We start from the raw sequence: 27,229 nt of genomic DNA, 5'->3' as shown, positions 1-27,229 counted from the left end.
TACGGTTGTCAACTCCTTCCTAAGTTCAAGCTGACGAAAACGAAAGACGTTGTCACGTCCGTGGCCTACGTAGCATTAGTCATGAGCATCTGACCACAAGAGTGATCGACTAAGTGAGCTCACGTTCCAGAAGTAAGTTTTCAAAAAATTGGCCTCCTAAGGACAGTCAAATGCAGGCTGGTTACGGAAGGATCAGACTGGTATCGGCGAAGACATGATATGACGTAACAAAGAAAGGTTGGGTCGCAAAATGATCCATTGAACTGTTTAAATCGAAATTATCGCACTGGAGTGGCCAAGATCTTTGCAGCAAGATTTGCTTGGCAGGGACTGTGGTCCCAAAGTCATATCTACAAAACATTTGATACAATGCTCACTAGAGATGTCAGCACAACCATCATCTTTAATTCCAACACTCAGCACGCTAGAGAGAGCTACAGGGTAATGGCATTTGGCGGCTCTCGTCAAGTCGCACCAGAAAGATATGACTAAACAATAGTGGATGCGATATTTGACAGGTCATATGAGGCCACGACCTTCAATTAGCACTTTGTAGAGTCTTGCTGTTCTCTCAAAAAATAAAATGCCTTGAAATTGATGAAGATGGCGTTGATTAGCTCCTGGAAAACTCCCCGAGATCGCCCCTCGTGAACACACACACACACACGAGCCTGAATGACTATGAAATTGTCCAAGGAGGTCTTTGGTCAAAAGGAGCGAGGGCAAAATAAACTATATTGTGCAAGTGTGGTTAAAGCAGACTATTTCGAGCAGTTCATAATAGGCTCATTTCAACTGTATTTTTTACATATTTGCCGTTGTACGCCATGCATACGTGCTTGCACATCCTACGCCATTTCTACGCACTTGGTAAAGATAGAAGCGGTGCTTCCATGTTTGCAGCTGGCCCGAGATCAGATAGCTCCAAATATCCAAATTCGTCAGATGGTTCATTTATTTCATGCTATGACAATGGAACACAATTAAGGTCATGCTGAGTTTGAAAACGACGAGGAGTATGAATGCAACTATTGCATACTGAATGGTTCTTCATCCGCTACACACACACATCGCTACACACTTTTAACAGATACCATAACAACTTCCTGAACACAGGGCCAGCTAGGTCATGACTAGTAGAAGTTCGGCCTGCGGTACTGCCGCCGGAAGTTGACCGATCGGCCGCTGGTAACTTCCGCTAAGTCCGCCACCGAACGTCTGCTGGTTGGAGACGGCGTTGGTGTTTGAGAACTCCTGGTTGCCGAACAGCCCCGAAGAAGCGACGTTGGAGGCGCTGGCCACGTTGGAGCTTACGGCGTTGTCATTGGCTGATCCCTGAAACAACACATGGATATTAACAAACAAACATAACGTGGGTATATGAATGACTCCTGTAACTGATGTAGACATCCAGATAACGGGGTCGTTTAAGCAAAGCAGGAGGGTCCGTGCCTGATCAACGAGCATTAAGCTGAATCTTTTATTGCGACTCTTTTTAGCGGTGGATCCGGTAGCAGGCACACTTACCGAGGCTGTGGCGCTGACTTGCGTGATCCGAGAGCTCTGGAAGGGACCGCCGCTGACCCCGGACACCACATTGCCGGCGGCACTTCCGGTCGCCTGACCGTTCTGACTGAACAGACCACCTGAGAAGAAGCCCTGCGGCAATGCAGCGGCTCCAGCAGCCACGCAGAACAAGATGGCGACGGTCTTCATCTCTGAAGGGAGCTGGAAACGCGACGGCGGATTGTAAGATGCAGAAATTATCATCGGTTGAAAGCGTGCACGACATAATTGGTGATGTACGAACCCCACTAACTGGATGATTTATGTCGGTATACGCGCCATTTCGAAAGTAATGTGCTTGGGGGAAGGGTCACTCTAAAGCTGTGAGTTTTATGTTATTAGGATATGGGTCACTCACAGTAGGAAAGGTAGCTGTGCTGTCCTGAAGAAGCTGGGAAGTGTCTGAAGCTGCCCTCCTCCCAACCTGACTTATATACCAGGGAGCTGATTCGGGCCTGCTCCACTGATTGGGCGTGTGCGCGGGATTCCCTGACCGGAGCGTGTCGCAGAGCATTTGGAGAAAACGCACGGCCCGGCCGAAGGCTTCCGGTAGAGGTGCGCATGGACCAGCTTACCATCACCCATCGGGAGTAGTCCCGATACCTGCACTTTATTGAAGCTAATTTTCTCTTACAGATGATTGTCACTTACATACGTAGATACGCAATTGATACGACGTGTCTGCAGAGTTAATGGCTGTTGCTCATATATGCGAACAATCGTCACTGACAACGTGCGTCAAGGACCGTTTCGGTGGCGTTTCAAACTGTCAAGTTTGGTCCAACCATGGCTGAACAATTCTGAAGTCAGACTGCTTTAAGATGAGTGCGACTTAAGTCAGATGCATTACAGTTTTCTGCTTTCGTTTACATTTGTTCGTCGCAAGGTGTGGTAAATGGACACTTTAATATTCTTAATCACTTATAGTGATTCAGAATATTAAGGTGTCCTTAATGGTTATAATTTTGGGCTTAGACTGCTTAGTTTGGGACACGTTCAGAGGTGTGCGCTTCGGCAGCCAAGTGTGGCTGCTGCAGCACAACTGCAGCCCACCTCATGTTTTTTGTTTTTGCACATACTGCTGTGCTCCACAAAACATTTAACATACGCTCTGGTAAAGTTCAAATTAACACGTCCGAAGGTTTTCCCAAAATGGTTTCCGAACGACGAGGTGTTGAAATGCCAAAGTTTGCATATTCATACACAATTGAATAGCGTGTAGCTTGATTTTTTCTGAAAAATTAGATTGACCTTGTAAAGTCATTGACCTAGGGCAGGTCAAAATCAGGCATCGATTCAGCGAAGTTAATTGCTAGGGAATCGCTCAATCTAATACAACAACGGAGTGTTACACGAAACCATACATCTCTGAGATACTTTATTGGCCAATACAGCACCTGAATAAGCAAATCACATTGACTGAGGGTCAGGTACGAAATTCAGACAAAGGTCAAAACCAAACTGTGCTATTACATTAGGGGCTGTTGCATGGGGTAGTTTCTAGTGCTCATGTCGAATTGATTGATAGAAAGGACCGCATTATACATCTTCCATGAACATCTTTTGAGTCAGAATATTTCACTGACCAAAAATGGCCCAGATCAACCGTTTGTTTTTAGGGGCATACTGCCTAGCGTCACCTTTGTGGGCTATTCAAATGCAAAACTCAAAGTATTCTTGCATGATTTCGGTCACCATTATTTCCGAGAAGTCCAACAAGGCTACTGGTTCGAAATGAGGATGTGACCTTTTGCTTAGAACATGCATTTAGGTTATGGAGCCACTTCGGACACCAAGCTGGAGTTTGACATTGTTTGACTTTATTTAACCTGAAAGTCGTGCAATAGGAACCTCAAACTTTTGAATTAAGTGAGTTCATGTGCATGCCAACACACCCTGTCTGTCCGCTATTTTTTACTCTCAAGTATATTAACATAGGTGTTTGCCATTGATATGGAATTGCCTTCAAAGTTTACATTATTTTCACTACCGGGAGATAAAACCATCCAAAAAAGCGATGGGCATGAGGCAACCGCTCTGGTGCAACATGGCGAAATGGATTCGGCAATGTCTGATAAAATGGTTGACTAGTTGTTGATTTAGTCATTTTAGGCCTGATAGCACTGCTAGTACATTTGAAGGCTAACACACGCACGCAAAGGAAAACAAGATAATTCTCTTACGATTATTACCTGCTTCCTTATCTCAAACTGACGGCAAGAAAAGACGTTTCCGCTTGCGCAGCTCAGATAGAAGTAATCATGAACACCGGATCGCAAGAGTCGTCGACTATGTGAGCTCGCATCTCAGAAGTGTTTCCACCAATTTGGCCTACTCAATACAATCGATTGTCAGCTGGTCACGGAAGTATCAGCCTGGTATCAGCTGAATCATAACACTACGTAGCAAGATGCAGTCGGGCCACAAAATGATCCGTCGAACTGGCTGAACCAAAATTACTCTGCTGGAGCTGTCAGGATCTTGCCAGCAATATTTGCTTGGTGGGGACCATGATCTCACAATCATATCTACAAGACATGTGATACAGTGCCCATAGAAATGTCAGCACAACCTTCAGCGTAATCTTCAGAACTCAACAACCTAGAGTCACAGGGTACGGGCATTGGGCAGCTATCGTCAAGCGGCATCAGAAATACATGACTAAACAGAAGTGAATGCGATCTTTGACTAGCCATATACATGTATGTATCATGCATCGGCCTTATATACCAGGGAGCTGATTCGGGCCTGTGTCACCGATTGGGCGTGTACGCGGGATTCCCTGGCCGGACCCTGTCGCGGGACGTGAGGAGAAAACGCACGGTCCGGCCGGCCAGTTCCGTTAGAGGAGCGCATGGACCAGTTCATCACCACCCACCGCGCGCCGGTCCGGTCTCTACACTTCAATGAAGCTCAATTTGCTCTTATAGACGACTGTCATTGCAGGTACGTAATGTGATGACGGGTGTGCGCTGTTGTTGACTGTTGGTCATGTATATGAACAACAGTCCTTGATAAAGTGCGTCAAGGACAGTTTGTGTGGCGTTTTGAACTGCAAAGTTGAAACGACTGTGGTTGAAGGACATGTAAGAGAACGTAGCGATGTATTTGCCTGGACTCGTCCAAAATCCGACTGGCACCTGCAAGCGTCGGGTCCCTGCCGCTGCCTCAGCGGCCGACCCTTGACCCCGGGCGAATCGAGAGACCCACAGTCACGTGACGCCCCCCGACACCCAGTCAGATGCAGAGCTCGGAAGACAGCGAGGACGAGGGCGCACACCACGCACAATCACACCACATAACCCTTTAGTCACGCCGCTTTCAGATAAGTGCGGCAAAAATTGAATCCATATGCCCGAGGCCAAGTAGAACAATTTTATCGCATCTGCTTTCTGTTTTCTATTCTATGTGTTCGTCACATCACGTGGTGAATGGATTAGAGTGTCATGCATGTTTACAATGTTGGACATATACTACCGTGTTTGGAATGCCTTCAGAGGTGTGTGCCTATGCAGCAAAACGTCGCAGCCGCAACAAAACTGCAGCTCTCCCCACGTTTTCAAACGGGCTGATGTTCTCCACCAAACATTCGATAGTTTGACTTCCCCGTCTTCTGCACTGCAGTGTGGGTGAATGCATCCAAAGACACCACACACAATTGGAAAGGTATTAAGCGAAGGTCCACGAGTAGTTGCGGGTTGAGTCCCAGAGAACAACTTACGCCACTGCTCGTCCGTTTGAAACCGCGCACCACGCATTCGCTGCCTATGAGCAGGACATCACCACCGTGCACAACTCGACCATCATCACGACTCCGTCGTGTGCTTAAGACGGATGTTGGTCTTCCACAGTCATGCGTCGGCTCGCCGCACGTTGGTCGGCTCCAGCTACCGTGTGCGTTCTTAGAGAGTGAGAGAAGGCTTCTTCACCTTTACAGCTGTTGCGTTATGCAAGGTTGTGATGCAAATTGTTGGAAAGATCAACTGGCGCCTTTTTTAGAGATCAATTCCTTTGGTTGTGGACTGTCTGCTTTACGTTTGCAATTGTAAGTGAATACAAGGTGTTTGTATCTTAAATAAGAGCAAGCACTATGCTTTTGAATAAGTTTTCATAAGCTAATCCCAAAATATTGTCCGTCATTATATTGTGTAACTCTGCTGGCATGCCTTATCAATGTTTCCTTTGCCAAAAGCTTTCTGACCTATGTACAAATTTATTATAAGCATTTGTCGTATGTTGATTGAAGGTTGTACCGCAACTTAAAAGACTCTTTGGTTGGGTAAAATTATGGGTACATACCAATCTAATTTGTATAACGGATTGAGTTAGATCTAGCTTTCGATAAAATGATTGATATGGGTGATGCGATAAACACTATGGCGTAAACATCGGGTAGACACTTCCAAAGAATGCTTCAAAATGTTACTGTATGTGCTGCTTTTTTAACGTTGATTACATCACTCACAGTACGCTCTGGTTTTCAGTAATCAAGGCCATGAGAGTAAGTTTTCAGCAAGAGCAAAAGAGCCTGGGAAGCCCAAACGCGAGGCTACAGAGTGCGTATGATTGATGAGCAAGGCTTGATGCAGAAACAGTGCTTTAAGCTCATATTTGTTGGCATTACTAGCTCAAAGTTCTTTTTCTCATCCAAATCCAACCACGATGTTCACTCTTACATTTCGGTAGGCGCTGGTTTCACGATGCTAGCAAAGAATACGTTGCTTCATTAATCAAGCTCAACGTTTCAGGTTGTGCTCGAGCACGTTGCAACAAGCCCTTACTCGTGACTAGAATCGTGACCATAAACACAGCATAAAACATGTCATATTGGGACAGCAGCAAGTGACGCGGGTCCATGGGTAGATGATATAATATTTCGACTCGACACCCCCGCCATCATCTCCTCTGTCACTGAAATGACTGGCGCCACGAATGAGCCATGCGCATCTCTAAACAGAGCCAAAGGCCGCACAGCGCGTCTTCCGCCAACAGCCAGCGGCGTACCTTGGCTAGGGAATCCCACGTATACGCCCGTTCAGTGGGACCACCCCAAACCCGTTTGGTCGCATATAAGCCAGGAAATTGTGTGAGCAGCTTCAGAAGCTATTCCGTTCTACCGCTGAGCACACTAACTCCTCACGGTTAGTGAGCAGGACTCGATGAACTCATTTGAGGTCAATGACGTCAGCTGACGTACTTTCCCCGAATTTGAATGGAGATTTTGCTGACTTAAAGCCGCTTGGTGTTGCTCGTAAACAAATGCAAGCCTGGCAACGATCAAATTGCTTACAAAGGCACCGTGTGGTGTATTCGGTATTTGCATGGTACTTCATCGCTTGACACTGAAATGACTTACAGAAAACATGCATGTGAATTTCGTCATCTTATGATCCGCCGTAACGTTTCCAGCTCCATCCAACAATGAAGACCGTTGCCATCTTGTTCTGCCTGGTTGCTGGCGCCGCTGCGTTGCCGCAGGGCTTCTTCCCAGGTGGTTTATTCAGTCAGAACGGTCAGGCGACCGGAAGTGCCGCCGGCAATGTGGTGACCGGGGTCAGCGGTGGTCCCTTCCAGAACTCTCGGATCACGCAAGTCAGCGCCACAGCCTCGGTAAGTGTGCCTGCTATTGGTGATACCACTAGGGATTATGTGAAGTTAGCCCCAGTAGACTGGTTGAGCTAAGCAATGTCGGTATAATGTTCTTCATGCAGCTGTGGACTATATACTACTGATTGAACCTCAGGACACTTATGATGAAATTGCATAATTCAAGAAACACAGTGTCTGAAGTGACATAGATGTCATCACCTCCATTGGTGTATGCCAGCTGTATCTTACAAAAAAATCACGTGTTGTTTCAGGGCTCAGCCAGTGGCAACGCCGCAAGCTCCAACGTCGCCAGCGCCTCCAACGTCGCTTCCTCGAGGCTGTTCGGCAACCAGGAGTTCTCAAACACCAACGCCGCCTCCAACCAGCAGACGTTCGGTGGTGGACTTAGCGGAAGTTACCAGCGGCCGATCGGTCAATTCCGGCGGCAGTACCGCAGGCCGAACTTCTACTAGTCATGATCTAGCTCGCCCTGCGTTCAGGATATTGTTAAGGCATATGTTCTTTGCGCACGCGATGTATCGTCATTTGCATTGTGGCTATACTCATGATCATGGTTGTGTTTCATCGTCATGAGATGAAATATATACAGTACTTGAAGGACGCCTTTTGAAGTCATAGATTTCTAGTGTCAGCTGGAGACAGTGAAAAATCACTTTCACCCATGCAACTGAGATGCAAGAAACGCACACAAAAGGCTCTTAGATTCCCCATTAGCACAAAGCATTTGAGCATGGCAATGTGAATCAACGTTCGCTAACATTTTCCAAAGCCCTGATAAGATAAGATACAGACCACTATGCATCTGTCATAACTGAATAGTTACAAGCAGGAGGAGCAAAATTGTTGCCACCCGCCTAGTGAAGAGAGTTTCAGGATTGGTGGATAAACTAGGCATTTAGTTTGCCGTGGTGCTTTGAATATTTGACAGATGTGTCCTGTTGACTAGCAAGGTGGCACTGGATAGGTTATTACCAAAATGAATGTGTCGGTGGTCAAATCGACACCAGAAGCGGTCTACAGTCGATCCCATTTGCAGTTCACATTTAATGATATCGGTACATTAATAAAAGTTTGGCCTGTCCGCCTTTGTATAGTCCTCCGTATGTTCTCTGAAATGTTCCTCGTCGGTATGGCCTTCGAGTTTTACCTTATTTCCATTGCCGGGACCAAAGAACATGAGATAAAAACAACTGACATGAGGCAACCGATCTGATGCAATTGGACCAAAGGATTCGTTCAGGTCTGTTATGATGGTTACCTTTTTAACGATTTCATCATTGTTAAACCTGATGGCGTTGCTAGAACTTTTGTAGCCCAATACACATGTAAGGGAAAGTAAGTTACTAATTGTACGGTTGTTAACTCCTTCCTAGTTTCAAACTGACCAAATCGGAAGGCGTTGTCGCGTCCGTGGCCTATATAGCATTAGTCATGGACATCTTACGGCAAAAGTGATCGACAAAGTGAGCTCGCGTCCCAGAAAATAGTTTTCAAAAATTTGGCCTTCTAAGGACAGTCAAATGCAGGCTGGTCACGGACGGATCTGGCTGGTATCGGCCAAATCACGGTATGACGTCACAAGGTAACGTCGGGTCACAAAATTATCCATCGAACTTGTTAAACCGCAATTACTCCGCTGCAGTAGTCAGCATCTTTGCAGCAAGATTTGCTTGGCAGCGACTATGATCCCAGAGTCAGATTTACAGAACATTTCATACAGTGCTTATAGAAATGTCAGCACAACTATCACCTTTCATTTCAGGTACCCAGCACGCTGGAGCCACAGGATAATGACATTTGGCCGCTCTTGTCAAGCCGCATCAGAAAGATATGACTAAACGATAGTGAACGTGATATTTGACCGGTCATGTGAGGCCATGACCTTCAGTTAGCACTTTGTAGAGTCCGCCTGTTATCTCAGAAAATAATATGCCTCGACATTGAGAAAGATGGCGCTGGATGCATCTTAGAAATCTCCCCGAGATCGCCTCTCGTGAACACCAACAAATGCGAGTCTGAATTATTGAAATTGACTAAGGAGGTCTTTGGTCAAAAAGAGCGAGGAGGAATTAAACCATATCGTACAAGTGTGGTTGAAGCAGTTGAAAATGAGACAGAATATTCCGACCATTTAATACTGGCTCATTTCAGCTGCTTTTCACATACTTGCCATTCTACACCATTCATACATACTTTCATATATATTTGCACATACTGCGCCATTGTTACATACTTGCTGCAGATAGAAGTGGCACCCCTATGTTTGCAGCTAGCCTGGGATCAGATAGCTCCAAACATCCAAATTCGTCAGATGGTTCATTTATTGCATGCTATGACAATGGAACACAACTAGGGTCATGTGAGTTGGAAAAAGACGAGGAGTATGAATGCAACTATTGCAAACTGAATGGTTCTTCATCCGCTACACACACACATCGCTACACACTATTAACAGATACCATAACAACTTCCCGAACACAGGGCCAGCTAGGTCATGACTAGTAGAAGTTCGGCCTGCGGTACTGCCGCCGGAATTGACCGATCGGCCGCTGGTAACTTCCGCTAAGTCTGCCACCGAACGTCTGCTGGTTGGAGACGGTGTTGGTGTTTGAGAACTCCTCGTTGCCGAACAGCCCCGAAGAAGCGACGTTGGAGGCGCTGGCGACATTGGAGCTTACGGCGTTGCCGCTGGCTGAACCCTGAAACACCACATGGATATTTACAAGCAAACATAACGTGAGTATATGGATGACTCCTGTAACTGATGTAGACATCCAGATAACGGAGTCGTTTAAGCAAAGCAAGAGGGTCTATGCCTGATCAAAAAACATTAAGCTGAAGCTTTTATTGTGACTCTTTCTAGCGGTAGATCCGGTAGCAGGCATACTTACCAAGGCAGTGGCGCCGACTTGCGTGATCCGGGAGTTCTGGAAGAGTCCGCCGCTGACCCCGGTCACCACATTTCCGGCGGCACTTCCGGTCGCCTGGCCGTTCTCACTGAACAGCCCACCTGGGAAAATGCCCCGCGGCAACGCAGCGGCGCCAGCAGCCACGCAGAGCAAGATGGCGACCGTCTTCATCTTTGAAGGGAGCTGGAAACGTGATGGCGGAAGGTAAGATGCGGGAACTGTCTCATCGGTCGAAAGCGTGCAAGACATAATGGCTGATGTACACCATTGACCGGATGATTCATATCGGTATAAGCGTCCCACTTCAAAACTGATGCTCTCGGTGGACGGGTCACCCCAAAACTGCAAGTTATCCGTTTTTAGCATACTGGTCACTTACCGGGGGAAAGGTAGCTGTGCTGTACAGAAGAGCTGGGAAGTGTTTGAAGTTGCCCTCTTCCGATTCTGACTTATATACCAAAAGCCGTATTCGGGCAAGTCCCACTGAATGGCCATGTACCCGGGATTCCCTGACCGGAGCGTGTCGCGGGACGTAAGGAGAAAACGCACGATCCGGCCGACGAGTTCCGTTAGAGGAGCGCATGGTCGAGCTCACCACCACCCACCGGGCGCCGGTCCGGTCTCTACACTTCAATGAAGCTCAATTTGCTCTTATAGACGACTGTCATTGCAGGTACGTAATGTGATGACGGGTGTGCGCTGTTGTTGACTGTTGGTCATGTATATGAACAACAGTCCTTGATAAAGTGCGTCAAGGACAGTTTGTGTGGCGTTTTGAACTGCAAAGTTGAAACGACTGTGGTTGAAGGACATGTAAGAGAACGTAGCGATGTATCCGCCTAGACTCGTCCAAAATCCGACTGGCACCTGCGAGCTTCGGGTCCCTGCCGCCGCCTCAGCGGCCGACCCTTGACCCCGGGCGAATCGGAAGACCCACAGTCACGTGACGCCCCCCGACACCCAGTCAGATACAGAGCTCGGAAGAGAGCGAGGGCGAGGGCGCACAACCCGCACAGTTGCACCATACAACCCTATAGTCACACCGGTTTTAGATAAGTGCGGCAAAAATTGAATCCATATGCCCGAGGCCAAGTAGAACAATTTTATCGCATCTGCTTTCTGTTTTCTATTCTATGTGTTCGTCACATCACGTGGTGAATGGATTAGAGTGTCATGCATGTTTACAATGTTGGACATATACTACCGTGTTTGGAACACCTTCAGAGGTGTGTGCATATGCAGCAAAACGTCGCAGCCGCAACAAAACTGCAGCTCTCCCCACGTTTTCAAACGGGCTGATGTTCTCCACCAACATTCGATAGTTTGACTTCCCCGTCTTCTGCACTGCAGTGTGGGTGAATGCATCCAAAGACACCACACACAATTGGAAAGGTATTAAGCGAAGGCCCACGAGTAGTTGCGGGTTGAGTCCCAGAGAACAACTTACGCCACTGCTCGTCCGTTTGAAACCGCGCACCACGCATTCGCTGCCTATGAGCAGGACATCACCACCGTGCACAACTCGACCATCATCACGACTCCGTCGTGTGCTTAAGACGGATGTTGGTCTTCCACAGTCATGCGTCGGCTCGCCGCACGTTGGTCGGCTCCAGATACCGTGTGCGTTCTTAGAGAGTGAGAGAAGGCTTCTTCACCTTTACAGCTGTTGCGTAATGCAAGGTTGTGATGCAAATTGTTGGAAAGATCAACTGGCGCCTTTTTTAAAGATCAATTCCTTTGGTTGTGGACTGTCTGCTTTACGTTTGCAATTGTAAGTGAATACAAGGTGTTTGTATCTTAAATAAGAGCAAGCACTATGCTTTTGAATAAGTTTTCATAAGCTAATCCCAAAATATTGTCCGTCATTATATTGTGTAACTCCGCTGGCATGCCTTATCAATGTTTCCTTTGTCATAAGCTTTCTGTCCTCTGAACACATTTATTATACGCATTTGTCGTATGTTGATTGAAGGTTGCACCGCAGCATAAAAGACTCTTTGGTTGGGTAAAATTATAGGTACATACCAATCTAATTTGTATAACGGATTAAGTTAGACCCAGCTTTCGAAAAATGATTGATATGGGTGATGCGATAAGCACTATGGCGCAAATATCGGGTAGACGCTTCCAAAGAATGCTTCAAAATGTTACTGTATGTGCTGCTTTTTTAACGTTGATTACATCACTCACAGTACGCTCTGGTTTTCAGTAATCAAGGCTATGAGAGTAAGTTTTCAGCAAGAGCAAAAGAGCCTGGGAGGCCCAAACGCGAGGCTACAGAGTGCGTATGATTGATGAGCAAGGCTTGATGCAGAAACAGTGCTTTAAGCTCATATTTGTTGGCATTACTAGCTCAAAGTTCTTCTTCTCATCCAAATCCAACCACAATGTTCACTCTTACATTTCGGTTGGCGCTGGTTTCACGATGCTAGCAAAGAACACGTTGCTTTATTAATCAAGCTCAACGTTTCAGGTTGTGCTCGAGCACGTCGCGACAAGCCCTTGCTCGTGACTAGAATCGTCACCATAAACACAGCACGAAACATGTCATATTGGGACAGCAGCAAGTGACGCGGGTCCATGGGTAGATGATATAATATTTCGACCCGACACCCCCGCCATCATCTCCTCAGTCACTGAAATGACTGGCGCCACGGATGAGCCATGCGCTCCTCTAAACAGAGCCAAAGGCCGCACAGCGAGTCTTCCGCCAACAGCCAGCGGCGTACCTTGGCTAGGGAATCCCACGTATACGCCCGTTCAGTGGGACCACCCCAAACCCGTTTGGTCGCATATAAGCCAGGAAATTGTGTGAGCAGCTTCAGAAGCTATTCCGTTCTACCGCTGAGCACACTAACTCCTCACGGCTAGTGAGCAGGACTCGATGAACTCAGTTGAGGTCAATGACGTCAGCTGACGTACTTTCCCCGAATTTGAATGGAGATTTTGCTGACTTAAAGCCGCTTGGTGTTGCTCGTAAATAAATGCATGCCTGGCAACGATCAAATTGCTTACAAAGGCACCGTGTGGTGTATTCGGTAATTGCATGGTACTTTATCGCTTGACACTGAAATGACTTACAGAAAACATGCATGTGAATTTCGTCATCTTATGATCCGCCGTCACGTTTTCAGCTCCATCCAACAATGAAGACCGCCGCCATCTTGTTCTGCCTGGTTGCTGGCGCCGTTGCGTTGCCGCAGGGCTTCTTCCCAGGTGGTTTATTCAGTCAGAACGGCCAGGCGACCGGAAGTGCCGCCGGCAATGTGGTGTCCGGGGTCAGCGGCGGTCCCTTCCAGAACTCTCGGATCACGCAAGTCAGCGCCACCGCCTCGGTAAGCTGACCTGCTATTGGTGATACCACTAGGGATTACATGAAGTTAGCCCCAGTAGACTGGTTGAGCTAAGCAATGTCGGTATAATGTTCTTCATGTAGCTGTGGACGATATACTGTTGATTGAACCTCAGGACACTTATGATGAAATTGCATAATCCAAGAATCACAGTATCTGAATTGACATAGTTGTCATCACCTCCATTGGTGTATGCCAGCTGTATCTTACATAAAAACTCACGTGTTGTTTCAGGGCTCAGCCAGTGGCAACGCCGTAAGCTCCAACGTCGCCAGCGCCTCCAACGTCGCTTCTTCGGGGCTGTTCGGCAACCAGGAGTTCTCAAACACCAACGCCGTCTCCAACCAGCAGACGTTCGGTGGTGGACTTAGCGGAAGTTACCAGCGGCCGATCGGTCAATTCCGGCGGCAGTACCGCAGGCGGAACTTCTACTAGTCATGATCTAGCTTGGCCTAGTGTTCGGGAAGTCGCCAGGATATATGTTACTCGCGTACATAATGTATCGACATTCGCATAATGACTAGATGCATGATCATGGCTGTGTTTCACCTTCACGAAATATACACAATAAATATAAACAAATATACACAATATCTAACTGATGCCTTTTGAAACCATGCATTTTTGGTGTCAGCTATGGGCATTGAAAAGACACTTCCACACCTAGCTGAGATGCAAAACACGCACGCGAATGATTCATAGATTCCCCATTAGCACGAAGCATTTGAGCACAGCAATGTGAATCAACGTTCGCTAACATTTTTCAAAGCCCTGATAAGATAAGATACAGACCACTATGCATCTGTCATAACTGAATAGTTATAAGCAGGGGGAGCAAAATTGTTGCCACCCGCTTCGTGAAGAGAGTTTCAGGATTGGTGGATAAAGTAGGCATTTAGTTTGCCGTGGTGCTTTGAATAATTGACAGATGTGTCTTGTTGACTAGCAAGGTGGCACTTGATAGGTTATTACCAAAATGAATGTGTCGGTGGTCAAATCGACACCAGAAACGGTTTACATTCGATCCCATTTACAGTTCGCATTTAATGATACCGGTGCATAAATACAAGTTTGGCCTGTCCGCTTTTGTATAGTCCTCCGTATGTTCTCTGAATTGTTCCTCGTCGGTATGGCCTTCGCGTTTTACCTTATTTCCATTGCCAGAAGCAAAGAACATGAGAGAAAAACATTTGGCATGAGGCAACCGATCTGATGCAATTGGAGCAAAGGATTCGTTCAGGCTTGATATGATGGTTACCTTTTCAACGATTTCATCATTGTTAAACCTGATGGTATTGCTAGTGCTTTTGAAGCCCAGCACACACGTAAGGGAAAGCAAGCTACTACTTGTACAGTTGTCAACTCCTTCCTGATTTCAAGCTGACGAAAACGAATGACGTTGTCGCGTCCGTGGCCTATATAGCATTGGTCCTGGACATCTTACCACAAGAGTGATCGACTAAGTGAGCTCACGTCTGAGAAGTTAGTTTTCAAAACTTTGACCTACTAAGGGCAGTCAAATGCAGGCGGGTCATGGGAGGATTAGGCTGGTATCGACCAAATCACGGCATGGCGTTGCGAAGTAAGGTCGGGTCACAAAATTGTCCATTGAACTGCTTGAACCAAAATTACTCCGCTGCAGTCGTCAGCATCTTTGTAGCAAAATTTGCTTGGCATGGACTGTGATCCTAAAGTGATATCTACAAAACATTTCATGCAGTGCTCATATGGATGTCAGCACAACCATCACCTCTCCCTTCCAAGACTCAGCACGCTAGAGCCACAGGGTGGTGGCATTTGGCAGATCCCGTCAAGCCGCACCAGAAAAATATGACCAAACGATAGTGAATGCAATATTTGACCGGCCATATGAGGCCACGACCTTCAATTAGCTCTTTGTAGAGTCCGCATGCTATCTCAAAGCGGAATGGATCTTGCTATCGCCCCGAGATCGCCACTGGTGAATATCAACAAATGCGATTCTGAATGACTGAAATTGACCAACGAGGTCTGGTCAAAAGGAGTGAGGGCGAAATAAACTATATCGTATAAGTGTCGTTGAAGCAGACTAGTTCGAGCATTTAATAATGGCTCATTTCAACTGCTTTTTACAGACTTGCCATTCTACACCATTCATACATACTTGCATACATATTTGCACATACTGCGCCGTTCTTACATACTTGCTGCAGATAGAAGTGGCACCCCTATGTTTGCAGCTAGCCTGGGATCAGTTAGCTCCAAACATCCAAATTCGTCAGATAGTTCATTTATTTCATGCTATGACAATGGAACACAATTAGGGTCATGTGAGTTTGAAAACGACGAGGAGTACGAATGCAATTATTACAAACGGAATGCTCTTTTATCCGTGACACGCACATCGCTACACACTATTAACAGATGCCCTAACAACTCCCCGAACGCTGGACCAGCTAGATCATGATTAGTAGAAGTTCCGCCTGCGGTACTGCCGCCGGAATTGACCGATCGGCTGCTGGTAACTTCCGCTAAGTCCACTACCGAACGTCTGCTGGTTGGAGACGGCGTTGGTGTTTGAGAACTCCTGGTTGCCAAACAACCCCGAGGAAACGACGTTGGATGCGCTGGCGACGTTGGAGCTTACAGCATTGCCTCTGGCTGAACCCTGAAACGGCAGATACACATTTGCAAAACCAAAGTAATGACTCCTGTGACTGATGTAAAAACTCGGATGACGTGGATGACATTTAAGGGAGTGTCCGTATCTGTTGAAAGACCATTACGCCGAAGCTCTTATTGTAACACTCTCTAGCGATGTACCCAGTAGCAGGGACACTTACCGAGGCGGTGGCGCTGACTTGTGTGATCCGAGAGTTCTGGAAGGGATCACTGCTGACCCCGGACACCACATTGCCGGCGGCACTGCCGGTCGCCTGGCCGTTCTGACTAAACAGACCACCTGGGAAGAAGCCCTGCGGCAATGCAGCGGCGGCAGCAGCCACGCAGAGCAAGATGGCAACGGTCTTCATCTCTGAAGGGAACTGGAAATGTGACGGCGGATGTTAAGATGCGGAAACTATCATCGGTCGAAAGCGTGCAAGACATAATTGTGGACGTGCCAACCACCAATGACCGGATGACTTACGTCGGTGTAAGCGCGCCATTTCAAAACTGATGAACTCGGGGGACGGGCCACTCCAAAGCTGTGAGTTTTCTGTTTTTAGGATATGGATCACTCACCGGAGGAAAGGTAGTTGTGCTGTCCTGAAGAAGTGGGAAGTGTCTGAAGCTGCCCTCCTCCCAACCTGGCTTATATACCAGGGGCCTGATTCGGGCCTGTTCCACTGATTGGGCGTGTAGGCGGGATTCCCTGACCGGAGCGTGTCGCGGATCATATAGAGAAAACGCACGGCCCGGCCGAAGGCTTCCGCTAGAGGTGCGCATGGACCAGCTTACCATCACCCATCGGGAGTAGTCCCGGTACCTGCACTTCAGTGAAGCTTGGTTTACTCTTGCAGCGACTGTATTTGCGGATACGCACTTTATGGATGTCTGCGTTGCAAATTACTGTTGCCCATGAATGTCAAAAAACTCGTTGCTGTAAGGTTATGACGATTCATACGTTTGAAAACCAATGTTTAACGTCCAGCAGGGCAACACAATGATATGGAGTGCACACACCAGGTCATTGCGAGCGTTTATTAGACAAGTTTATTGTTGTTACTTGAGGACATTCACTATGTTTTATAATCGGTTTGTCTAAACCTATATCAAAGCATTTCCGCAGGAGGTCCTTTGAGGGTCTTGGCCCGTCTTATCGGTCACTATCTATCAATCATTTGTCATCAGCTTGTTTTAATCTGCCAACTTTCTTATTCGCATTTGTCATAAAATACAAAAGACAAGGTTGTGCCGTAAATTAAAAGGCCTCACTGGTTGAATAAAATCGTGGGTACCGACCAATACATAATGTATGACAGGTTACGTTGCCAGCAAATTTGGGGAAAATTAGTGATATGGGTGTTGGTATAGGTGCAATGGTGCAAAATGTCGGGTAGACACTTCAAAAAATATTCAAAAATGTTACTGCTCGCGCTGCTTTTACCTTTGCACAATCTCGTAAACTCATTGTCGATTTTCGTCAGGATAAGAACTCCCATTTCACAATATTAAGAATTGGTAGCGTGTGGATGTGGGCACAGCCACATGTGCTACGGGTAGATTGTCCACCTTGTCCTTTTTCATCATTGGACGCGGATAAGGCAATCCTGAAAAAACGATACGCGAATTTTTATAGGATGACTGATTTCTGGAACAAACACAGATATAGACATGTGGGCTGCTGTGAAGCATTAACGGTTCATGCATTTGAAGCGTTATGCTCAATGTCGCGAAACCTAAGCTAATGACCTAAGCCCTTGCGGAGAGTGTTACACAAATACGCCAACAGGTTTTACTTGACCATGCTTTTGAATTTGATATTAATGCCAAATTTCTCCAGTTTTACCATTCAGGTCATAAATGCATGAGCAATGGTCTGGAGCAAACATTATTTCAATGAGCACGGCAAAGTAAAAGTTGACTGTCGCTAGTACGAAAACCCTTTTGAGTTTGTGACTCGGTGCATTAGCTGGACAGTTTCGGATCAGGCCAGGGTGCAATTGGAAAATTACGGGTAACGGGCATGAGCGCAGGTTCAGCCAGCATTGGCTGATCCCCGCAGATAAGCGCAGGGGTACTTTTTTAAACATGCGGAGCAGTCCGTCCCATCGCTTCTCTCGCGGTACTTTGATGACAGGTGAGATGTGAATTCATTTAATATTTGCCCTTTATTTTTAATGATTTGGATGCCCAGACTCAGACACTGAATATATTTTTGAGTTTTACTTCTTTTTTTCTAAAGATAGAAAATACTATGTGTTTTTCTCACCGTGATCGTGCCATGCTGCTCTAGACCTGGTTATTACGCCTTGAAGTTTCGGCTTCCTAAAGATCTCCTGGTTGGTTTGCGCGTATGTATTCAAGTTAACGTCTTGTTCTGATTTAGTGGTTGAGAACCTTTTATGTAAACCGCTCAGTTCGATGACGATTACCTGATATTGCTCTCTTTCACGATTTGTTCTCATTTAGAGTATTTTACGGTTTCGCCTCGAACCAGCAACAGCGTGTTTTAACACAGCTATATCTACTATGAACTTGACATTTTCGAAATTAAGCGGATTTTCCAAGTAAGTTTCGCCATAGAATGGAACAGCATGTTGCTTGATTACATTACTTGTGCACCATTTAACGGTCACTACAAAGTTACCATCTATTAACAATGAATCATTGCACTTCCACGATCCTGGTCCTCTTTGTTACTAAGGTTCTTTTAGTTTAAATGTTTCTATGTTATGATTTGCTCTATAGCCTGTTTAAATCGCATTGCTTGTGGTGTAATTAAATAAATGGTCCCTTTCAACTGGTCGCTCGCAGGTCGCTCGCTTACGCAATGGCAACTTCCGGAAATGGAGTTTTTCCATTTACGTTTATTCATGTACGTAATTTGAGCCCGGTCTATGATTCATAACGAAGTTAAAGTCGCCACTAATTACGGTGTTAGCCGGCGGGACACTTTCTAGCTCGGCATCAATTGACTGAAAGAACGCAGGGACATCCTCGTTCGAGCCATATATGCTAATGAAAGTGTAAATATCGAGTTTATCTTACAACCTATGACAATGAGGTTCCCATTGGGACAGTATCTTTCAAGCAACAGCTCGTGATGCACGCAGTTTTTTATACAAAATTGCAGTTCCTCGGCTCTTTCATGCTTTACAGGAACGATAGCCTTTGCCATACCGAGGCGTGTTGAAAAGTGGAATGTTGCGTGCAACCATGAGGGTATCATGAAGAAATGTGATGTGAAACCCAGAATTCTTTACGAAGTTACTTACATCTCGTCTTTTATGCTGCTCCGCTAGACCGCGGTGGTTTATAGACATAGATCTGAGCTAAGTCATGATTTAGACGGTTTCATCAACAGTAAATAGGTGCAAGGGTGCATGTGCGCTCGCGCATGGACAGGTGTGTGTGTGTGCGCGTGTGCTTGCGTGCGTGCGTGTGTGTGTGTGTGCGTTGCGTGCGCTGGAAAAACAGAAAACCTCACTGAATGCCAACTGCACGAGGCTTGATAGTGATCAGCTGTTTCTATATAAGACAAAGAGCGATGAGCGTGTGTGGTACCCAGACACATGCGCGAGTTGCTAGACCATTTTTTTCACACTCAAAAAAGAACAAAAACTAGCATAAACAGATATCGGCACGACCTGGCCCGCCGGTGGTCTGAGCGGCAGCAGCCCGCGGCGCTGAGCGCACAAGTTTCAAAAAAGGAAAACTCTGTAGACGGAACAATCGAAAAAATCACAATATGCAATGGTACTAGTACCAGGCCACTTGGTCAAGATTGACTGACGATATTTAAGGGGTGTCCGTAGCGGTGTGACTAAGAAAATGCAAAAGCCACTTACATATTGAACAATACAGATGACACAAAAACTTCCACTTGAAAAATACTTTAATTTGACGTTTTGGTTAGACTGCAGCCACTAAGATTCCCACAAGATACAGGGAATTAGTTTGGCTTTTTTATTTGGCAACAACCTGGGGTTTACTTACATTAGACACTAACCGGCGGTTTTGCTGGTTTCATCTGCGTGACCTATCCCGGCAGGAAGTCCGGAAGGCGAAGGAGCCTCGCCAGCCAGCGGCTCAGCAGGCAGCTGCTGGACAGACAACTGCCCGGCTGACCGCTTTGCCTCCCCCGGTGCCCCAACCAAAGTCCCGTCGCAGATGACGCCTCAGCAGGGGTTCTAGCAGCTGAAGACTCTCCCGCACGCAGCTCGGATGCAGTTGCCGCCTCAGCTGACAGCACCCGCTGTACGGCGACCCGGCGGGCCGCTCCACAGCAGCCCCCGGTGCTACGGCCGAACGCCCCCAGGCCCGCGGGGGGCGTTCGATGACCGTCCGCGGACGAACAGTCATTTCTGCCCACTTAGATCAGGAAAGAAAAAAAGATTCTGCAAGTCCAGCAGAAATTCTGCTAAGTGTCGTGTGGAATCTTTGTCTTCCTGCTCGCTGCGAAAAACAAAAGCTTCAGAAGTAACTTAACTATGTTATGATGGAAGTTCCAACCAACTATGTTGCTAAGTAACTATGTTACTTTTATTATCCATGGCGTCTTGAATGACGTCGACGGGATAGATTTTTTGTCGTTCGGGTCGCCGCGTATACACCGAAAGTCCCTCTTCCCGACCGATGGTGACAGTACACTAGCCATGCGCACCTCTATCAAACTCGTCGGTAGCCCCGGTGCCTTCTGCGAACAGCCAACGGCATACCTGATCAGGGAATTTCATGCGTAGATCCACTGGTGGGACTGGCCCGAACCTGGCTCACCGTATATAAGCCGGGGTGGGAGAAGACCACCTTCAGACAGCTTCCATCCCTCCTGCCTTCTAAATCATCTCTCTACGGTGAGTGGTCGTGCAGCGTTGGATGCCGTGGGCAGCCTGTGGAGTCAGATCACGTACCATCTCCGATCTGGAGCTTTTTGGTAAATGTTATATCAACTGTTCATAATTTCTCGTTTTCAGTATGAAAGTGTTGAATCTGGAAGCAATCATCTATGTTAATTCCATGGATCCACTGCCGGCTTCCTGTTGTCGAAAATAAACAAACGTTTCTTGAATACCACGCATGTTTATTGCCAGCTCTCATCACCTGCCATCGCGTTTCCAGCTCCCTCCAACAATGAAGACCGTCGCCATCTTGCTCTGCGTAGTTGCTGGCGCCGCTGCGTCGCCGCAGGGCTTTTTCCCGGGACGTCTGTTTGGTCAGAACAGCCAGGCGACCGGAAATGCCGCCGGCAATGTGGTGTCTGGGGTCAGCAGTGGTCCCTTCCAGAATTCCCGGATCACGCAAGTCAGCGCCACCGCCTCAGTAAGTGTGCCTGTACTGGATACATATCTAGGGAAAACCGGGAAAAGCTGCAGCATTGTGTTCTTTAAACATGAATAGAAAGGTACAACTTAGGTTGCGTCTGCAGCATCTGTGATATATTTACTGCGTTTGAGAAATACAATGTCTCAATTGTGCGCCCATCACAACCGTAATTCATCAATGCAAAGTTTCAGCAGTAACATGTTGTTTCAGGGTTCTGCTCGAGGCAATGCTGTAAGCTCCAACTCCGCCAGCGCCACCAACGCTGTTTCCTCGGGACTGTTTGGCAACCAGGAGTTCTCAAACACCAACGCCGTCTCCAACCAGCAGACGTTCGGTGGTGGACTTCGCGGAAGTTACCAGCGGCCGATCGGTCAATTCCGGCGGCAGTACCGCAGGCCGAACTTCTTCTAGTGTTAGTTTAATAGACTAATAGCCGCTGAAACTGTTTTGCATTTGTGCATTGCGCAAGACCTGTGTATCGCGACCAAAGTGGCACCTTATGACATATTAGAGATGAGTGTTCGTAACCGATGTACTGACTTTCGTATAGTTACCACATCCATGATCTTGCTTGTATTTCATCGTTGCAGCTAAAATAAATTGACTTCATTGATTATGGGCGCCTTTTGGTAGCATGTATTTCTAATGCACACTGCACATATGAACGAAAGCCAAGTCCATTAATGTAGCCGAATCCAAAAGTTGAGCACGATCATCGCTGGAGTTCACCATTATTGCAATATAATTCAGCAGCACAATGTGAGCCAACGGCCTCGCGAAGTTCTGTTAAACTCTCGCGGGCTAGAACACTGAATGCTATGCGTTTCTTGCATAAGGGGCCGTTAAAAGCGTATCGCTGTTGCCAGCCATGTAAGTTAAAACGACCTAAGCAATGCCATTTAAAGTAGAAGGTATATTCTTGCTGAGTTGCTCGTAGATAACTGACGGCTGGATATTGCTGATAAATCTGCAGGTGTTGGATTATATTTTTGGATTATATCATATACCAATTATAGGTCATGGCCCCGATGATTATATCGCTGATAAAATTGGAGCTGCTGCCCTGTGCGGCGGGCTGCGTGTAGGCTCGCAAAAAGTTTGAATGTTGGTGGTACACGTGCGTAGCAAGCGATGGGGTCCACTAGCCTTTGGTCCCTCTGTTTCTGTTTTCTCCTCCGCATGTTTTATGAGCTGTTTCTCGTCCATGTGGCATCGCGGAAATTCAACCCGTTACTGCCGTGGTGTGTAGCATTGTAGAATGGAAAGAAGTCCATTCGTCACATGCTTTTTTACGTTTTCCATTACGGTCAATTTCTGTACGTCATTGCTTTTCTTCAGTTATTTCGCTGTTCACCAATCCTGTTACGCTTTGGAATAGCCAATCCACGAACCAGCCACTCCGTCGGCTCAAGATTAGAAAATACACCTCGTGCACTACAACACTACAACTGAGTGATTTAACTGGGTAAAATACACTACAACTGGGTATGACCACACCACATGTCTACCAGTTCCCCATCCAAATACTCAAAATCACAAGTTTTTTCTGCTCATTGGACGTCCCTTGAAACGCGCGAGCACTTCATGTTTGCTTACAATTGCTCTGCAACATGAGCACTGCACCAGCTCGAGCAATGCTCTCATCTTTCAACACTTCGACTGACCATAACATGTCAGCCATTCCTCTCTTCGGCGATGGCCATGGCAACGTTAACATGCTCACGACCGGCGAAGCCATCCCCAAATTTATCCCACTCACTCACCGCCCGACAACGGCTGACCTCTGATAGCAGCTCGGCGGTGGCGCTCGACAAATGGGTGTCATCTGACCACGATGTGGTTTGCTCAGCGGATAAGCGACGGACTGTCCTCATCTGATAAGCGACGGACGGACTGATAAGCGACATCTGTCCACTGTCAGACAGAGGTCAGACAGTGGACAGACACGCGTCTTCTCTTATCAGGCAAAATCCTTTCTTTCCTTTTGTGACGCACTCTTCTCTAAGGTAGGCATTTTGACTTAAGTACTTACGTTTACGTTCATTATGCATTGCAGCGTTTATGTTAACATATTTATAACAAATATTCATAACGAATGATGCAGCATAATTACTGAAATTAATCATTCACAGCATGGTGACGATGGTTCCATGTTGATGTGAGATAGTCGTCAGCTGTTTCCGATGTACTTCAATTATTTCAGCGCAAGCATGCACTTTAAGGACGGTCCAAGCTTAAGCCTTTTTTCAATAAACATGGAAATGTGGCTCGAGAGGCACAATGACATGAAGTAATGGGTATGGCTCGATTTGGCCCAATACATTACGCAAACCATGATACAGTGATGACCGTGTCAATCAATTGGTCATCTTTAGAGTTAAGGATCCTATTGGCACCTCTGGAGCCTCACACAAAAAGGGAAAGTAAACAGACTTTACTACTTGTGATAATTGGTTCTTTCATATATTCACGCAAACACGTGTAGAGTTGCCATCTTCGAAAATTAGATGGTTAGAGCCCTGGCTATTTGGCCACTAAAATGGAAGACTTTGTGGGCTTATGTCTCGTAAAAAGGCCTCGGAAAGCTGGCTTGTCAAAACGATTAGATGACCAGTGGCCACGAAATAATCAGGCTGTCAGAAGATCGTGACATGATATTACCTGGAGAGGTAAATTTGTCCGCAAGAAACGCCCGTTTAACAAGAACTGCTCCGACGGATTCGTTTGATTATTTCCAAACAACTGAACTAAGGTTACCTTAAATACAATATTATCATCCACCGAAACTTTGCGAGCGTTTTTCTAATCGCTGTTTCATACCAAAAATACTTACGTAGTAATGTTTTTGGCAAAAGGAAAATAAAAATGTTTATGTCACTATTGACAGGGTCTTCTATCTCAAACTTGTGCAAGTTTTAATCGTTTTACAAAACACACTTGCAGGTCAACGTATGCAAAGTTTATCCCCGCCGGACGATTGGAATAAAAACATCTGGCTCACCGTCCGTCACCTTACCGAGCCATTGCTTTTTAACCCGCTTGGACGACGCGTTCCCCGACCGAGCCGAGGAAAATTACTTGGAATGCCGGTGTCTGGCATGTCCTCTCTCACAACACGCACTGACTGGGGAAAACCAGGTGCCACCCCTCGTGGTGGCAGCAAACGACCCCCGCTTTTTGCGGGTGAGCTCTCACCCGTCACGTGACGCTACTAATGAGCGTTCTCGGCCGCCTGCCAGGAATAGATGAACGCTTCCGGGCAGTGTTACCAGCTCCCTCCCCCTCCAACCCCCCCCCCCCCCCCCGGCAGGCGCACGCACTCCAATGGATTGAAAGAGGGTCGGTCGAGGGACTGATGGTCATGACAAAGGAGCAAGAGTAGCGCATACAAAGGCTTCGAGACGGGACTTCGGAGAAGGTCGGGGTGGCCGCGAGGCAGGGGATTCGGAGAACGAGGCATGGGGCGCCTGCTAGGATCTTCATCGGGCCTGCGAGCAGCCAAACGGTGGGATAGAGTATAGTTACCGCAGCATGATGAGGTATTCGCGGCCATGTGGTAAAAGAGGCGGATGGAGAACGACACACTGCTTTGCTGGCACACTCTGAAGCACGGATTGCGGATTTGTATTTTGGTACATTGGTATCCTGCGCTGTGAAATGCTCTGGCTTTCTCTGCAGGGCCAGGCGCATCTCTCATTAATTATATTACACTTAAGGCGCTGAGGGGTGACAGCGACAGCTCTGGGCTTAGTTTGGAATTCGAGACAAGCGCTCCAATGAAACGCGAGCAAGTGGCTCACCCGTACGATTGACGACAATGTAGTTGTGCCTGCGATGGGAACTATAAATGTCATGTGTGATAGAGAATATGTATATGTATGTATGTATATGTATATGTGTGTATATATATATATATATATATATATATATATACACACATATATATATATATATATATATATATATATATATAGTATATGATGTGTGTGTGTGTATGTATGGGGACGCGTTAGAGACGATTACGGTTAATAGTGGCTTGGGGGTGCTCTTCTGTGCTTGTTGCAAGTCTTCTAGTGAGGTGAACCCGCGTCCTAAGCCACTTGAAACGAAGAGAGCCTCCTGTTCTCCATATACCAGCCGCAGTATCACTTTGCTAGCAAAATAAGCATCCTCCTCAGTCTTCATTACACTTTACATTGCCTTAAATGCTGATGACACTGCGCAGCATCAATGTCCGACTTATCACATCCTAACACCTCATATCATCTGTCTTACAGCTGTGACGACGTGACTGTATGTCAGCTGAATCACGTGCAACCGACGTGACTGTATGTCAGCTGAATCACGTGCAACCGACGTGACTGTATGTCAGCTGAATCACGTGCAACCGACGTGACTGTATGTCAGCTGAATCACGTGCAACCGACGTGACTGTATGTCAGCTGAATCACGTGCAACCGACGTGACTGTATGTCAGCTGAATCACGTGCAACCGACGTGACTGTATGTCAGCTGAATCACATTCAACGCCCGCTTCACGAGCCCCTGTGAGGAAGCCCCTTTTCGCGTCACGGGCCTCCTTCGGCAAGTGTCTCTATCGCCGCTGCCATTAGGACATGCGATGCATTTTTGCAATATACAATCCGGTTCTTCTCTGTTCGTATTTGGCTCTAGATTCCTGTTTATGTTCAACTTTGAATATTTTTTTTTAGGTGTACCTTAGTCTATTGCAAATAACTAGCGCATGAGACAACTGAAAGGCTAAAAAGCCTGTTTGTATAAGTAACGACCATGTAGCAGCGTCGCAGCCAGGCGCTTCCAACACGACCGAAACGTCCTTAAGCTGTGGTTCAGCCGACGAGACGGCGTCAAGGTCGAAAACCACATGCATCCCCGTTACTTCGCGCATCGTCCTGGCGCCAGCCAGAATCAGCGCGTTATCACGGGACTGTAATAATGGCTTTAATGATTGCACTGTGCGCTGCAGAAACTGTGTTCGGCTCAGTTGATCACCTCCAGAGAACAACGCGAAGGCCTGGTGTGATCTTACGCGCAGTTCTTCGCTGGTGAAACCCGGTGTAGCGACTTTCATGCGGAGCTCGCTAAATGTGACAAAGGTTGAGAAGCTTTGTGAGGTTGTGAAGGGACATTTTATATTGACCGGATGACAGTATTTTTTTCAATAAAAACATTTTTAAGTGATGGAAGCTAGACCGGAAATATAGCTTAACCTACCGAAATAAAAAAGCTCGCTGCCGAAGATGGCTGTGATGGCTCTGGATTTCCATCAGTCCATTACGTGGAGTCCATTCCGTCGTTGGATGGGTTGCGCAGGTCCACTCACATCTCTACGTGAATCGCCGGGGCCACGCATCTGTTTTCTTCCGCGGTCAGCACGCTGGAAAACCCCTCCCCACCTGGCCCTTGTCAAACGCCGGTAAACAAGGCCGGAGGGCTGGGGAGGACCCAACGGAAAACGCGCACGTCATGATCCCGCTGTCAGCTCGAGACCCAGGCTCCGTCCCCACATGTCGATTGAGCGTGAGGTTAGCCGTATACGCAGGTTTCTTTGGGTTTTTTTACTGGCTCTCGAAAATAACGCGTCGTGTAAGGTAACTAGACGCTGTGGATTTCTGGGGCCATTGTGATTTGGTTAGAAATGAACAGGAATATGCCGATAAACACCACTCGGTCGATTTAACTGATGACAACGAGCAGCAAGGTCGTAACCTTCAGCCTCCAGCTGGGCCACCTTTTTGCTTTTGGTTTTGCAAATATGCTTCTAAAGTTGCTGCTCTCATTTTATACTAGATACCTTACAAAATT

General features: G+C 46.9%; 2 protein-coding genes and 1 long non-coding RNA gene across 4 annotated transcripts; 2 read left to right on the top strand and 1 right to left on the bottom strand.

Moving 5' to 3' along the window:
* Positions 1-1,122: 1,122 nt before the first annotated feature.
* Positions 1,123-16,689, bottom strand: LOC119095033 (uncharacterized). The gene is made up of 3 exons (XM_037217936.1): positions 16,661-16,689; positions 16,261-16,461; positions 1,123-1,335 (listed from the first exon to the last, which is right to left on the bottom strand). Exons 2-3 carry the CDS (start codon positions 16,447-16,449, stop codon positions 1,123-1,125), a joined length of 402 nt encoding a protein of 133 aa, XP_037073831.1. The 5' UTR covers positions 16,450-16,461; positions 16,661-16,689.
* LOC119095823 (secreted protein C-like) lies at positions 6,644-13,971 on the top strand. Of its 2 annotated transcripts, XM_037218675.1 has the most exons (3): positions 6,644-6,707; positions 6,976-7,176; positions 13,673-13,971. In XM_037218675.1, the coding sequence occupies exons 2-3, from the start codon at positions 6,988-6,990 to the stop codon at positions 13,871-13,873; spliced, it is 390 nt and encodes a 129-aa protein (XP_037074570.1). In that variant the 5' UTR covers positions 6,644-6,707; positions 6,976-6,987; the 3' UTR covers positions 13,874-13,971. The 2 variants fall into 2 exon arrangements, with proteins under 2 accessions (XP_037074570.1, XP_037074571.1); XM_037218676.1 differs by lacking the exons at positions 6,644-6,707; positions 6,976-7,176 and adding an exon at positions 13,227-13,420.
* A 4,158-nt stretch (positions 16,690-20,847) lies between the features above and the next one.
* On the top strand, positions 20,848-22,019 carry LOC119095827 (uncharacterized). Its single transcript, XR_005093936.1, has 3 exons — positions 20,848-20,934; positions 21,200-21,400; positions 21,614-22,019. It is a non-coding gene; the product is annotated as an uncharacterized LOC119095827 (long non-coding RNA).
* The last annotated feature ends 5,210 nt before the right edge of the window (positions 22,020-27,229 follow it).

Source organism: Pollicipes pollicipes, unplaced genomic scaffold (assembly GCF_011947565.3).
Source record: "Pollicipes pollicipes isolate AB1234 unplaced genomic scaffold, Ppol_2.1 Scaffold_4219;HRSCAF=4965_pilon_pilon_pilon, whole genome shotgun sequence".
Taxonomy (NCBI): domain Eukaryota; kingdom Metazoa; phylum Arthropoda; class Thecostraca; order Pollicipedomorpha; family Pollicipedidae; genus Pollicipes; species Pollicipes pollicipes.
Note: the sequence above shows the minus strand (reverse complement) of the source record. Positions and strands in the feature narration are given on the sequence as shown.

Excerpts from the sequence above, each read along its gene's own strand:
- LOC119095823 (XM_037218675.1), top strand. The coding sequence starts at position 6,988 with ATGAAGACCGTTGCCATCTTGTTCTGCCTGGTTGCTGGCGCCGCTGCG. Across the intron at positions 7,177-13,672 it reads AAGTCAGCGCCACAGCCTCG|GGCTCAGCCAGTGGCAACGC; the intron begins GTAAGTGTGCCT and ends GTGTTGTTTCAG.
- LOC119095033 (XM_037217936.1), bottom strand. The coding sequence starts at position 16,449 with ATGAAGACCGTTGCCATCTTGCTCTGCGTGGCTGCTGCCGCCGCTGCA. Across the intron at positions 1,336-16,260 it reads AAGTCAGCGCCACCGCCTCG|GGATCAGCCAATGACAACGC; the intron begins GTAAGTGTCCCT and ends GTGTTGTTTCAG.